Source organism: Theropithecus gelada, chromosome 5, assembly GCF_003255815.1.
Source record: "Theropithecus gelada isolate Dixy chromosome 5, Tgel_1.0, whole genome shotgun sequence".
Lineage (NCBI taxonomy): Eukaryota > Metazoa > Chordata > Mammalia > Primates > Cercopithecidae > Theropithecus > Theropithecus gelada.
Window position 1 is genome coordinate 71,221,198 of NC_037672.1, and position 14,507 is coordinate 71,235,704.

General features: G+C 41.6%; 1 protein-coding gene, 1 long non-coding RNA gene and 1 other non-coding gene across 4 annotated transcripts in view; 2 read left to right on the forward strand and 1 right to left on the reverse strand.

Annotated features, from left to right (window-relative positions):
• GRSF1 (G-rich RNA sequence binding factor 1) overlaps positions 1-6,748 on the forward strand; it is a 21,313-nt gene extending 14,565 nt beyond the window's left edge. For both annotated transcript variants that reach the window (XM_025385220.1, XM_025385221.1), the window contains exons 8-10: positions 523-658; positions 1,580-1,654; positions 5,422-6,748. In XM_025385220.1, coding sequence (XP_025241005.1) covers positions 523-658; positions 1,580-1,629 — 186 coding nt within the window. In that variant the 3' untranslated portion in view covers positions 1,630-1,654; positions 5,422-6,748. The remainder of the gene's footprint in view (positions 1-522; positions 659-1,579; positions 1,655-5,421) is intronic.
• Positions 6,749-8,102: 1,354 nt separating this feature from the next.
• LOC112624538 lies at positions 8,103-10,594 on the forward strand. The gene is made up of 2 exons (XR_003119415.1): positions 8,103-10,019; positions 10,155-10,594. It is a non-coding gene; the product is annotated as an uncharacterized LOC112624538 (long non-coding RNA).
• A 3,284-nt stretch (positions 10,595-13,878) lies between these two features.
• On the reverse strand, positions 13,879-13,979 carry LOC112625640. The gene has a single exon (XR_003119720.1). It is a non-coding gene; the product is annotated as a small nucleolar RNA U13 (small nucleolar RNA).
• Positions 13,980-14,507: the final 528 nt, after the last annotated feature.

Below are 14,507 nucleotides of genomic sequence, written 5' to 3' on the forward strand. Positions count from 1 at the left end.
TTTTTTTTTTTTTTTTTTTTTTTTGAGACGGAGTCTCGCTCTGTCCCCCAGGCTGGAGTGCAGTGGCCGGATCTCAGCTCACTGCAAGCTCCGCCTCCCGGGTTTACGCCATTCTCCCGCCTCAGCCTCCCGAGTAGCTGGGACTACAGGCGCCCGCCACCTCGCCCGGCTAGTTTTTTGTATTTTTTAGTAGAGACGGGGTTTCACCGTGTTAGCCAGGGTGGTCTCGATCTCCTGACCCCGTGATCCGCCCGTCTCGGCCTCCCAAAGTGCTGGGATTACAGGCTTGAGCCACCGCGCCCGGCCGCAGGTACTTTAAATGTCACTTTGAGTTCTGAGAAAAAGTAGAAAAGCCAGAAGACGTACTAGATGTATAAATATGTTACTACTTAAAAAAGGGATTTCCTAAAAACAAATGTATTAAGTGTATGAATCAAAGTCTGAAAGAAAGATGAGCCACCAGACTTCTAGGCGAGTTTACTTACATCCATCATGTTCCTCTTGACTGCCTTTGTCGTTTAGTTTTTCGCTCCACTCAAGCCTGTTAGAATCACCATGGAATACAGCTCCAGCGGGAAGGCCACTGGAGAAGCTGATGTGCACTTTGAGACCCATGAGGATGCTGTTGCAGCAATGCTCAAGGATCGGTCCCACGTTCGTAAGTCCTGCCTTTGGCTTTCGTTGTCATTTTTGATGCTTGTCTTTGCTTATAAGTATCTCTTTCTGTTTTGGGATTGTAGAATTTTTCCTTGGAAAATTTGTATTCTTTTAGTACTAGTAAATTAAACGTAACAGATAAAAACACTATAATTTAAAAAACATTTATTTGTCTGCTAATTATCCTGCAGATTTCTTTCTTTCTTTTTTTTTTTGCCAACCACGCCGGAATGCAGTGGTACCATCTCGGCTCACCACAGTCTCCGCCTCCTGAGTTCAAGCAATTCTCCTGCCTCAGCCATCTGAGTAGCTGGGATTACAGGTGCCCAGCACCGTGCCTGACTCATTTTTGTATTTTTAGTAGAGACAGGTTTCGCCATGTTGGCCAGGCTGGTCTCGAACCCCTGGGTTCAAATGATCCCCGTGCCTCAACCTCCCAAAGTGCTGGGATTACAGACATGAGCCACCGCACCCAGCCTGTTTGTCCGTTCTACATTTTGTTTGTTTGTTGTTGTTTGAGACGGCGTGTTGTCTGTCACCCAGTCTGTAGTGCAGTGGTGTGATCTGGGCTCACTGCAACCTCCGCCTCCTGGGTTCAAATGATTCTCCTGCCACAGCCTCCTGAGTAGCTGGGACTATAGGCACCTGCCACCAAACTGGCTAATTTTTGTATTTTTAGTAGAGATGGGGTTTCACTATATTGGCCAGGCTGGCTCGAACTCCTTAGGTGTTCCTCCCTCCTTGGCCCCCCAAAGTGCTGGGATTACAGGCGTGAGCCACCGCGCCCGGCCTAAATTTTGTTTTTAATTAGGGAAAGGAAAGGGCAAAGCGTTTGAATTGTTGTCTGAACTGTGAGAAAAATGGCTGTAAAATTGATCTCCCTTTTCAACTTTTTAAAACTAATCTTTCTCATTATCCTCAGATCATAGGTATATTGAACTGTTCCTGAATTCATGTCCAAAAGGAAAATAAGACTTCAGGGGCTCCAGATAATAAGGTAAATTTAAGAGGTAAAACTGTGGGCTGGGCGCGGTGGCTCAACACCTGTAATCGCAGCACTTTGGGAGGCCAAGGTGGGTGGATCACCTGAGGTCAGGAGTTAGAGCCAGCCTGGCCGACATGGTGAAACCCTGTCTACTAAAAATACAAAAATTAACCAGGCATGAAGGCCGGTGCCTATAATCCCAGCTACTCAGGAGGCTGAAGTGGGAGAATGACTTGAACCTAGGAGGCTGAGGTTGCAGTGAGCTGAGATTGTGCCACTGCACTCCAGCCTGGGCAATAGAATGAGACTCAAAGAAAAAAAAAAAAAGAGGTACAACCGTGGAAATTATTTTGTATTGATAAACTAATAATCATCCACTCACTAATTTATAATATGGTGGAAACCATTCTCTTTTTATTTTTCAAATTTTTTTAGGGACCAGGTCTCTCTCTGTTGCCCAGGCTAGCAGTGGTGCGATCATAGCTCACTGCAGCTTCAACCTTCTGGGCTCAGGTGATTCTCTCACTTCAGCCTCTTGAGTAGTGGGGACTACAGGTGTGTACCACCTTGCCTAGCTAATTTTTTAATTTTTTGTAGAGGTGGGGTCTCACTATGTTGCCCAGGATGGCCTTGAACTTCTGGCCTTAAGTGATCCTGCTGCCTTTGCCTCCCGAAGTGTTGGAATTACAAGAGTGACCAGCCCACCTGGCACCATTCCTTTTTAATAAAGATCAAACTAATGATAATTGAAGTGTCAATATAAGGAATGAAAATTCTCACTCTGGCTTCTCAGATTTGGGGACAAAAAAAAAAAATTCTCCTGGGAAATATAATTAATTATGATTTTTTTCTTGCTTTTTTTTTTTTTTTAATTTTATTTATTGATTTTTTTGTGAGACGGAGTTTCACTCTCATTGCCCAGGCCGGAGTGCAGTGACACGATCTCCGCTCACCGCGACCTCTACCTCCGGAGTTCAAGAGATTCTCCTGCCTCAGCCTCCCGAGTAGCTGGGATTACAGGCATGCGCCACCACGCCCAGCTAATCTTTGTATTTTTAGTAGAGATGGGGTTTCTCCGTGTTGGTTATGGCTGGTCTTGAACTCCTGACCTCAGGTGATCCACCTGCCTTGGCCTCCCAAAGTGCTGGGATTATAGGCATGAGCCACTTCGGCCTGTTTTTTAATTCTTTTTGAGACAGAGTCTTGCTTTGTTGAGCAGGCTGGATTGCAGTGGCACAATCTCGGCTCACTGTGAACTCTGCCTCCTAGGTTCAAGTGATTCACCTGCCTTGGCTTCCCAAACTGCTGGGATTGCAGGGGTGAGCCACTGTGCCCAGCCATAATTCCTTACGATTTGTATAATAGCTTTGAGCATTGTCTCCATGTAGAATTTTTATGCATAATTTCCAACATCCATCATGCTATGTGCCAAAAAATAGCTGCCTTTAGTAGCTATAAATTGTAGTAGACTGGATATATGACTTGCATTAGCTTTTTATTTTCCCACTTAAATTTAAACACCTTTTCCATTTTCTCAGGTTTTTTTTTTATTTTTATTTTTTTTGATATGAAGTCTCACTTTTTTTGCCCAGGGTGGAGTGCAGTGGCGCAATCTCAGCTCACTGCAACCCCCACCTCCCGGGTTCAAGTGATTCTCCTGCCTCATCCTCCCAAGTAGCTAGGATTACAGGCAGTCTCCACCACATCCAGCTAATATTCGTATTTTTAGTAGGGATGAGGTTTCACCAGTCTGGTCTCGAACTCCTGACATCAAGTGATCCGATAGCCTCAGCCTCCCAAAGTGCTGGGATTACAGGCGTGAGTCACCACGCCCGGGCATTTTCTGGTTTAAGGTATTTTTAAAAGGATATATGTGAAACCAGAGTGTATTATCCCTAAACACAGTGTATCATCCCTAAACACAGTATATCAGTGTAGGGATAAAGTGTATCATCCCTAAACACAGTTAATGTGTCACTGTTTCCTTTTCCTAAGATGGCATTTTTTTTTTTGTGCCGTAGGAGGTACATAATTTTATAGTGTTAACTTACCCATGAGATTTGCTTAATACATCTTGATGTTCCTTCCCTCAATTAAATATATGGTGTCTTTTTTTTTCCCATGAAGTATTTTAAGTATTACTGATGTATTGCAGTCACTTTTCTACATGTAACGACCCACTCTTTTTTTTTTTTTTTTTTTTTTTTTTTTGAGACGGAGTCTCGCTCTGTCGCCCAGGCTGGAGTGCAGTGGCCGGATCTCAGCTCACTGCAAGCTCCGCCTCCCGGGTTCCCGCCATTCTCCTGCCTCAGCCTCCCGAGTAGCTGGGACTACAGGCGCCCACAACCGCGCCCGGCTAATTTTTTGTATTTTTAGTAGAGACGAGGTTTCACCGTGGTCTCGATCTCCTGACCTTGTGATCCGCCCGCCTCGGCCTCCCAAAGTGCTGGGATTACAGGCGTGAGCCACCGCGCCCGGCACGACCCACTCTTTTGAGACACTTACCTGTAATGATTTCTTGAAAACACATGGGGCCGGGTGTGGTGGCTTACTCCTGTAATCCCATTACTTCAGGAGGCCGAGACAGGCAGAACACCTGAGGTCAGGAGTTCGAGACCAGCCTGGCCAAAATGGCGAAACACTGTCTCTACTAAAAATACAAAAATTAGCTGGATGTGGTGGTGCACACCTGTAGTTCCAGCTACTGGGAAGGCTGAGGCAGGAGAATCACTTGCATCTGGGAGGCGGAGGTTGCAGTGACTGAGATTGTGCCACTGCATTCCAGCCAGCCTGAATGATAGAATGAAACTCTGTCTCAAAAAAAAAAAGGAACAAAAAAACCACGGGCATTCATTCTATTACTATATCCTATTCTATTAGGTTTTTTTTGTTTTTTTTTTTTGTTTTTGAGATGGAGTCTTACTGTGTCACCCAGGCTGTGATCTCTGCTCACTGTGACTTCTGCCTCCCGGGTTCAGGTGATTCTCCTGCCTCAGCCTACTGAGTAGCTGGAACTATAGGCGTGTACCACCATGCCCGGCTAAGTTTTTGTATTTTATTTTATTTTATTTATTTATTTTTGAGATGGAGTTTCTCTCTTGTTGCCCAGACTGGAGTGCAATGGCAGGATCTCGGCTCACTGCAACCTCCGCCTCCTGGGTTCAAGTGATTCTCTTGTCTCAGCCTCTGGAGTAGCTGGGATTACAGGCATGCGCCACCACACCTGGCTAATTTTTTATTTTTAGTAGAGACAGGGTTTCTTCATGTTGTCCAGGTTGGTCTCGAACTCCTGACCTCAGCTGATCTGCCCGCCTTAACCTCCCAGAGTTCTGGGATTACAGGTTTGAGCCACCGTGCCCGGCCAATTTTTTGTATTTTAGTAGAGATAGGGTTTCATTGTGTTGGCCTGGATGGTCTCGATCTCCAGACCTTGTGATGTTTCCGCCTCAGCCTCACAAAGTGCTGGGATTACAGGCATGAGCCACTGCGCCCGGCCTCTTCTATTGCTATTTTTGGATATGAAGTCCCACAATTCTGTGATGTTAAATACTTATAATAGCTAAAATCTATTTAAAATATATTCTGAAACTGTGTTTTTTATACCAGCCTGTAAACACTAATGCCTAACTAGTTTTCCTCACTTTAACTTGGTTTATCAGATAACTTGCACTAAATTAGAAAGGAGAAAAATTTGAATTTGCAGTTTTAAATGGTATGGGAATGTGTGCTGTCCTTTTTCATCTTGACTAAATGTGCAACATTTTTTGTTTTATTTTTAGGGTGAAGCAAGAAGCATTTCATTTGCACATCTTTCTTGGACGTGGGATATCCAGTTCCGGTTTATTAGCAGCAACTGCTAGGGAAATGATTTTGGTGTTTTGGGTTAATTGCTTCTAAGAAAAGTTTCATAGTGGACTGCTTAGAAGAAGAAATGAAAGATCCAGTTTGGGATTATGAAATAAACCACAAATTAAAATTTTTGTTTAAACTGTCCAGAATCTGATTTAAAAATATGGTCTTTGTTTTATATGATTAAATGGTTTGTTTTCATAGATGATATGTTACCCATTGTAAAGACTACATATTCAGCAGTGTTCTTTAAACGCTTTCATTTAAAAAGTAACTTTTTTTTTTTTTTTTTTTGCCTGTGAATTGAGTGCTCTGATGTAAAACTTCTCATGGGATAAAACAGTGATTTATTTTAACCAAACATTCACCAAAGCAAAGAAGGGTTTCAGACCTTTGAACTGGTATGGTTTGGCAGAATGGTTTTAAATTTTGCTGTATTTGATTACTTAGAGATAGGAATTTTAAAAAATCAAAACAAAAAATAAATACCACAACTTAGTGAGTGTAAATGACAATTTGGTGGTTTTATGTCTTTAGAAATGTTTTGCCTTTCTAAGCCTTGTGCTAAAGGCGTTTAACGTTGGTGCCTATCTACTTAGGGGGCATTCTAGTCTTCGAAGTTGTCTGAACTGTCCCGCCCTGGCGTTTTTTGGTTTGGGGTAAACCTAAGGGTGTTTGTTAGTCTCAAAACTGTGAAGTGACATGTCAGAACAGTCCAGACTGGTAAGAAAATTAATGGCTTCACTTGAATTTAAACCAGCTTTAGATAGGAAAAAAACCAGTCTCCTCATTTGCTTTTTTAATGGAGTAGTACATCCCATATTTTAGAACAAGTAGGGGTGCCTTGCTTAAATAATAGCATTTAATGTATAATTGTGTGAAGGGTTTATGGATAAAGCTGTACTTTTGTCACAATGTGGCGGTACATTCTGCTTTAATATTAAAACAGCTTGTAATTTAAATATTGGACAAAATGGCTGGCTTCAAAATATAGTCGTTAATAAACTATGTGCACCTGTGTAGGAGAATCAAAATCCTGTACAGTTTCTTTGCCTTGTTCCTGTTCTCAGGGTGACGACTGCCACCAGGAGATGCAATTCTAGTTCTTAAAATTAAATTTGCCCAGATTTCTGACAGGTGATATCTGGAAGAGAGACTATGTCTTCTCTTAATACAGAACCGTCTTTGATTACCAGCTAAGATGCAAAATCACTGTACTGTAAGTAGTCAATAAATGAAGACTTGTTTCAGGCTGAAGATTACCTAAGAGTATTATTGGAGTGTGTGAGTCAACTATGAATATATTATTACCTCAAGTCCTGGTATATTAATATAAGTAGTAAGGGTTAATTTTCGTGTGTGTTCTTTTAAATCCTGTGAACGTGACTTAACCAGCTTAACATTGTCAGTAGTACTACTTAGATGGAAATGCGTTTTCATATATGGTTGAATATGCCAAGCCTTGAGAACTGGCATCCGTAGTTGTACGAACTGTTAGAACGTGATCTTTGTTTCTCTTTCACATTTGGTATCTAATTTGCTGTGGAAAAGATCTGTGGGGTCTACTGTGATTGGGGTAGTGAGGAATTCATTTGCAATTGGTTTAAGCTAATGAGTTTTATTTGCACATCTGTGGGAAAAGAATGCAAGCAAAGCATTAAAATGCTATATGATGGGTAAGGTTGAACGTGTGTATCTTCTTGCCACACTACAGGCTGAGTTTTCTGTACAAAAGGTGGCTATTATTGGGAAGTCATCTTATGTATTTGAATGCTCCGTTTTGTGTTTGTTCATAGTGTAGGCTAGTATGTAAGTGATTGCTAAGGTGAATGTAGTTATGGGAAAGGAAGAGAAGCACATAATAGAGTAAAAGTAATCTTATTTCCGTGCAAGTGGAAGACAGTACTGTCTCCCCACATTTGAGAAGACTGTGTTTTGCATCACTGTTTGCTTTTGAAGGAAGCATTGATGGTGAATTTCCCTCTTCTGTTTGGATTCCTTGTGTCTATAGCTTCCTTTGTGGTAAAGCTATCAGGAAGAATAGTGGGAGTGGGGTATATGATCAGGGTGCTCATATCCTGCTTTAGCCTAGCTGCTGCTTAAGGAGCTGCAAGGGAGAACTCTCAGAAGCAGTATGTAAATACCAAGGAGCTCATTGCTGAATATTGTGGTCTTATCTAAATATTGACACCAGACAGTGAAGCAGAAATAGAGTGTGTGTCCCTTTATGCGTGGGTAACTGAAGCTTCTGTCACGTGGGAAGGGGGACCGAATCTTCCCTGGGAGGAAGGCTCCAAATTCTCACTACTTCTGTGTTATGTGAAGGGGGAAGCATAAGGAACCCACTTGGAAGGCAACATCCTGTGCCATGAATCTGCTTATTAATCACCATGCCTTGTTAATGTCCTCTGCCCTAAACAGCCCTTATTCAGTTCTCATTTGGAAATTTATTTTTTGGTGTTACATCTTGTTTGTTTTAGAATTTAAAACACTCCATGGTGGGTCACTTGAGGTCAGAAATTCAAGATAGCCTGGCCAACTTGGTGAAACTGCCTCTACTGAAAATACAAAAATTAGCTACGTGTGGCACACGCCTGTAATCCCAGTTACTTGGGAGGCAGAGGTTGTAGCCAGCCAAGATCGTGCCATTGCACTCCATCCTGGATCCTGGGCAACAGAGCGAGACTCTGTCTCAAAAACAAAACCAAAAAAACCAAAACACAAAAAAACTCCATTGTTCTGAGACTTTCCCTAAATTATGTGAAGGCACTCACATTGAATTGGTAGGACATGTGTATGGAGGAGAATAGTGTATATATATATCAGCAGTAGAGTTCCAGTCCAAGTTGCTCTAACGCGTTAGAAATACATTACCCTCCCATCCCCCAAGTCCAGCAAATTAGAAGAGAATCTCTGAAGTTTGTAGGAAGGGAATAAATCTACTATAAACATTTGTGTGCAGGGTTTTGTGTAGACTTGTTTTCAACTCCTTTGGATAAATACCAAGGAACCAGGTTGCTGGATTGTAAGTTAAGAGTATGTTTCGTTTTGGAAGAAACTGCCAAACTCTCTTCCAACATGACCATTTTGAATTCCCATTGACAATGAAGGAGAGTTCTGTAGCTCCTCATCCTCACTAGTATTTGGTGATGTCAGTCTTTCGCATTTTAGCTAATAGGTGAATAGTGGTCTCATTGTTTTAATTCCCAATCCCATAGTGATGTGGAACATCTTTTCATATACTTAACCTGCCATCCGTATATATCATCTTTGGTGAGGTGTCTGGGTTTTTTGCCCAGTTTTTTAGTTCGAGTGGTTTTCTTATTTTTAGGAAGGAAGTATAGGAAGGAAGGTTTAATCTGTCTTAAGCCTGATGATATGAAAACCAAGAATAGGCTAGGTGTGGTGGCTCACACCTGTAATTCCGGCATTTTTGTGAGGCTGAAGTGGGAGGACTGCTTGAGCCTGGGAGGTCAAGGCTGCAGTGAGCCGTGACTGCGTTGCTGCACTCCCGCCTGAGTGACAGAGTGAGACCCTGTCTCAGAAAAATAGGCTCATTTTAAAGTTGTTTATATTTTATTTTTTGAAGGCAATAAACTTGAAGAGATACAAAGGGTATGTAGTGAAGATTCTCCTTCCCATCCTGTAATTCAGCTGTTTAGTTTCTATTCTCGCACAGCCCTGTCATCAGTTTCTAGTGTAAGCTTCCTGTGACTTTTACTTTATTTATAAGCAAGTGTTAATGGATGTTTTCATTTCTTTTAAAAATGTAAATTATACTATATGTGCTATTTTATATTTTGGCTTTTTTCCCACCTAAATACCCTAAAGATGATTTTCTGTCAGTATATAAAATCCTGGTGATGCCAATGCCCATCCCTTAGATTCTACAAGTAGCATTTGCCATGCTTTATCACATAGCCTGCCTCCTGCAGTCTCATCTTTTCTTCTATATGCGTGTCCAAGTAAGTTGTAGACATTTTTCACTTTTAATCCTTTCAGCATACATGTCATGGGAGTTTGTTTTTGTTTTTTGTGTTTGAGACAGAGTCTCTCTGTCACCCAGCCTGGAGTACAGTGACATGATCTCAGCTTATTACAATCTCCACCTCCCAGTTTCAAGCAATTCTCGTGCCGCAGATTCCCGAGTAGCTGGGGTTACAGATGTGCACCACCATGCCCGGCTAATTTTTGTATTTTCAGTAGAGATGGGGTTTCACCATGTTGGCCAGGCTTGTCTGGAACTCCTGGCCTCCAGTGATTTGCCTGCCTCAGCCTCCCAGAGTGCTGGGATCACAGGCATCAGCCACCACACCAGCCGTCATTGGAGTTTTTTTGAGGGAGATTTGCAGTAAGATGAATAAATGCTAAGTGTATCATTTGATGAGGTTTTTTTTTTTTTTTTTGGGATGGAGCCTTATATCATCCAGGCTAGAGTACAGTGGCCTAGTCTTGGCTCACTGCAACCTCCGCCTCCTGGGTTCAAAGGATTCTTCCGCCTCAGCCTCCTGAGTAGCTGGGATTACAGGTGCCCGTCACCATGCCTAGCTAATTTTTGTGTTTTTATTAGAGATGGGGTTTTGCCATGTTGGCCAGGCTGATATCAAACTCCTGACATTGAGTGATCTACCCATGTAGGCCTCCCAGAGTGCTGGGATTACAGGTGTGAGCCACCATACCCAGACTCATTTGATGAGTTTTGATGTAAAAGCATGTAACTCAAACCCCTAAGTTTGGAACATTTGTATTATATCTGAATTTTTTTTTCACCTAGTCAATTCCTGCACCTCTCCTGCCTTTTCTTCCCTTGCCTGGCAGTCAGCTACTGTTAAGATTTTGTTCACTGTAGATTAATTTTGCCTATTCTAGAACTTCATATAATGGACTCACTTATGCAGTATGTATTCTGTAAGTTCCTTTTACTCAGCATGTTTGTATATTCATCAGTGTGTTTAAGCTTTGTTCCTTTTTATGGCCGAGCACTATTCTATGTATGAATATGCCACATTTTAATGTTTCACCTGTTAGGTGAACAACTGGTGAACAATGAGCTGTTTCTAGTTTGGGGCTATCATGAATAAAGTTGGTATGAACATGTACAACGTTTTTGTGAACCTACATTTTAATTTAATTTAATTTGGATAAGTACTTAGGAATGGGAATATCCTAAGTTGATGTATTTTAAATTTTACTAGAAGATGACAAACTTTTTCCTAAATGATCACCTGTTTTACATTCCCAGAGTTCTAGTAGGTCCACATCCTTATCATTTGCTGTTGTCAGTCTATAATTTTAGCCATTGTGTGTGTAGTGGTATCTTCTGGTTTTAATTTGCTCTCCCTGACAATGAATAGTACTTTTTCATAAGCTTACTAGCCATTTGGATATCTTTAGTAAAGTTGAAGTGTCTGTTTCTTCTCTTATTCAGGATGATTTGCCATTCATTTATTTGTTTTTGTTTCTTATTTGCTGAAGAAATAAGATTAACCTGTAGGTTTCCATAATCTGAATTTGGCTGATTGCCTTTGTGTGATGTTTATCAACCGCTTTTCTATTGGCTTTGGTCTTAACTAATCTGCAGGAGTACTTTGTTCCTATAGTGAGCTTTAAATACCTTTTCCCCCCCAGTTTGTCCTCTTTGTTTGCTCATCATGGCAGAAGCTATTTTTACATGACTGAATTCTTAAATCTCCCCTTTTATAGTTTCAAGGTTTTATGTCAACGTTAGGAACATCTCAGTGAAATGGTTCTGAAAGCACTTGGGGATAAAGCATGAAGGTGTATAACCAAGGTAGACTCTAGAATATGAATGGACTCATTGAAGGTCACAAGGATCACCAAGGTAGTTTAAGAATCTTAATTTGAAGCCCACAGGCAAAACTTAACAAGTTTATTCAAAGACTGTGATTTGAAAACATACCTGGTTGTGGCCAGACTCAGTGGCTCACTCCTGTAATCCCAGCACTTTGGGAGGCCGAGGTGGGTGAATTACCTGAGACCAGGAGTCGGAGACTAGCCTGGCCAACATGGTGAAACCCCGTCTGTACTAAAAATACAAAAATTAGCCGGGTGTGGTAGTACATGCCTATAATCCCAGCTACTTGGGAGGCTGAGGCAGGAGAATTGCTTGAACCAGGGAGGCAGAGGTTGCAGTGAGCCGGGATCACTGCACTCCAGCCTGGGTGACAGCAAGACAAAAATAAATTGCAGAATACAAGCAATGTTATGCTAGAAGAACGTAGTATTTGTGATAGATGTTGTAATTGAATATGAATGATACTTTTTCTTTTCTTAACTTTACCTTCCACCAGCACACTCCATAATGATACTTTTGTGCCATAAAGCAGCATCCAGAATGCTAAGTCATTACTGCTTTCTGGAGACTTGTACAGCTTTTTCACTCTACTTGCCCTTGCCCTTTGGAAGCCTGAGTTACCTCTTCTTTCCCATGCTTAATTATTAAGTCTTAGGGATCTGATATCCTCAGTGATGCTTACAACCACTTGCTTGTTCTTTTTTTTTTTTTTTTTTTTTTAAGACAGGGTCTCACTCTGTCGCCCAGGTTGGAGTGTAGTGGTACAATAATCTTGGCTCACTGCAACCTCCGCCCCTTGGGTTCAATCGATTCTCCTGCCTCAGCCTCCCGAGTAGCTGGGATTACAGGCATGTGCCACCACACCAAGCCAATTTTTGTACTTTTAGTAGAGATGGGGTTTCACTACATTGACTGGTCTTGAACTCCTGGCCTCAAGTGATCTGCCTGCCGCGGCCTACCAAAGTGCTGGGATTACAGGTGTGAGCCACTGTGCCTGGCCTATTGGTTCTATTTTTAAATTAATTTTACATTTCAAGATAATTCACTGACTAAAGTTTGTGCCACTTATTCTAGGTGTAGAAATTATGCTTGTCAGATACGTGGTTTCTGATTTGGTATACTGACTGACATGCTTACAAGAATCTTTATACCATAGTAGTGTGTTAACATCAAAATTAACCTGTTCTCGGCCGGGTGCGGTGGCTCACGCCTGTAATCCCAGCACTTTGGGAGGCCGAGGCGGGTGGATCACGAGGTCAGGAGATCAAGATCATCCTGGCTAACACGGTGAAACCCCGTCTCTTCTAAAAATACAAAAAATTTGCCGGGTGTGGTGGCGGGCACCTGTAGTCCCAGCTACTAGGAGGCTGAGGTAGGAGAATGGCGTGAACCTGGGAGGCGGAGCTTACAGTGAGCCGAAATCATGCCACTGCACTCCAGCCTGGGCGATACAGTGAGACTCCATCTCAAAATAAATAAATAAATAAATAAAAAGTTAACCTGTTCTTAGCATAGGAGACCTCAGTCATCGATGATAGTTCCCAAACCAGCTATTGTCTAAGAATTATTAAGATTTGACTTGGTATAACATTTTGGGTAATACATTAGGCTAAGTTAATTTGAAAGAAGTTTTGCTGTAAATCAAAACAGGACCATTAAACTACTGAAATATAATTATTTAAAAAGGGCCCTCATTTTTTGGTGAACAAAACTGAAATGAGGCTGTAATGGAGAGCCTTCTTTCACAGAAGGGTTAAATCTCCTTTAAGAGTTTCATTATATGTTTTTATAACTTGACTTACAAATGGTGAATGAACTAAAGACTTTCTCATAGTTCCGATCTGCTTATCAACCTTGCAAAATTTGGAGTCTATTTGGAAATAAATAAGAACTGAAACTGCATTTAGGGATGAGTTCAGTCAGGTTCTATTGGGTTAGACTTTGAATATGAAAGCACGATTTTTTAATATATAAACTTTATTTTAGAGTAGTTTTCGGTCACTGGGTGTGGTGGCTCATGCCTGTAATCCCAGCACTTCCGGAGGCCGAGTCTGGATCATGGGGTCAGGAGTTCGAGACCACCCTGACCAACATGGTGACACCCCATCTCTGCTAAAAATACAAAAAATTAGCCAGGCATGGTGGCGCGTGCCTGTAATCGCAGCTACTAAGGAGGCTGAGGCAGGAGAATTGCTTGAACCCAGGAGGCAGAGGTTGCACTGAGCTGAGATCGTGCCATTGCACTTCATCCTGGGCGACAGAGTGATACTCCGTCTCAAAAAAAAAAAAAAAAAATAGTTTTAGATATGCAGAGACATTGCAAAAACAGTAGAGTCCCTGTATACACCTCACCCACCTGTATACCTATTGTTAGTATCCTGCATTACTACAGGATATTTGTCACAACTAAGCAACCAACTTTGATACTTTACTGTTAACTAAATTGCACAGTTCAGATCTTTAGTTTTTTTCCAAATATTTTTTTCATTCCAGGATCCCACAATTACATTCATTTAACCACCTCAGATAGTTTTGTTTTTAATGACTTCAGATTCCCAACCTTTTTTTTTCACATCAGATGGGTAATGTCCTGATGTAACAAGGTGTGAAGGAGGCACATCTAACACAGAAGTGTGAAAGCCCAGTCATCATGCTTATGAACTACAGAAGGATCTCAGACTTGGTTTTGATGACCATGACAGTGTTAAGGAGTACTAGTTGGTTTTGTAGAATGTCTGTGAAGTTTTCTGATTGTTTTCCTCCTGGTCTTAGGAGGAAGACCAAAAAGGGGCATTTTCATCACATCAAGGGTACCTGTTATTAATAGGGCTTATCACTCATGATATTAATACAAATGTTGATCACCTGGCCAAGATAGTGTTTGCCAGGTTACTATACAATTTTTTTTCCTCTTTACATATTGTACTCAAAGCAAGTGACTAAGCACAATCTGTACTCGAAAGGTGGGGAGTTAAGCTCCATCTCCTTGAAGTGGGGGAGGCGGTATCTACATAATTATTTGGGCTTTTTCTGTATAGGAGAGATGCTACTGCTCCTTCATCAGGTCATTTGTATCAATATGGACTCATGGGTACTTACTTTATCCTTTGGGTTATAATCCTAAGCTGCATTATTTACTTTGTTGCTGAGATTTGTTTCATCTTTGGCCCTTGGGCATTCTATCAGTTGGCTCCCGTGCCC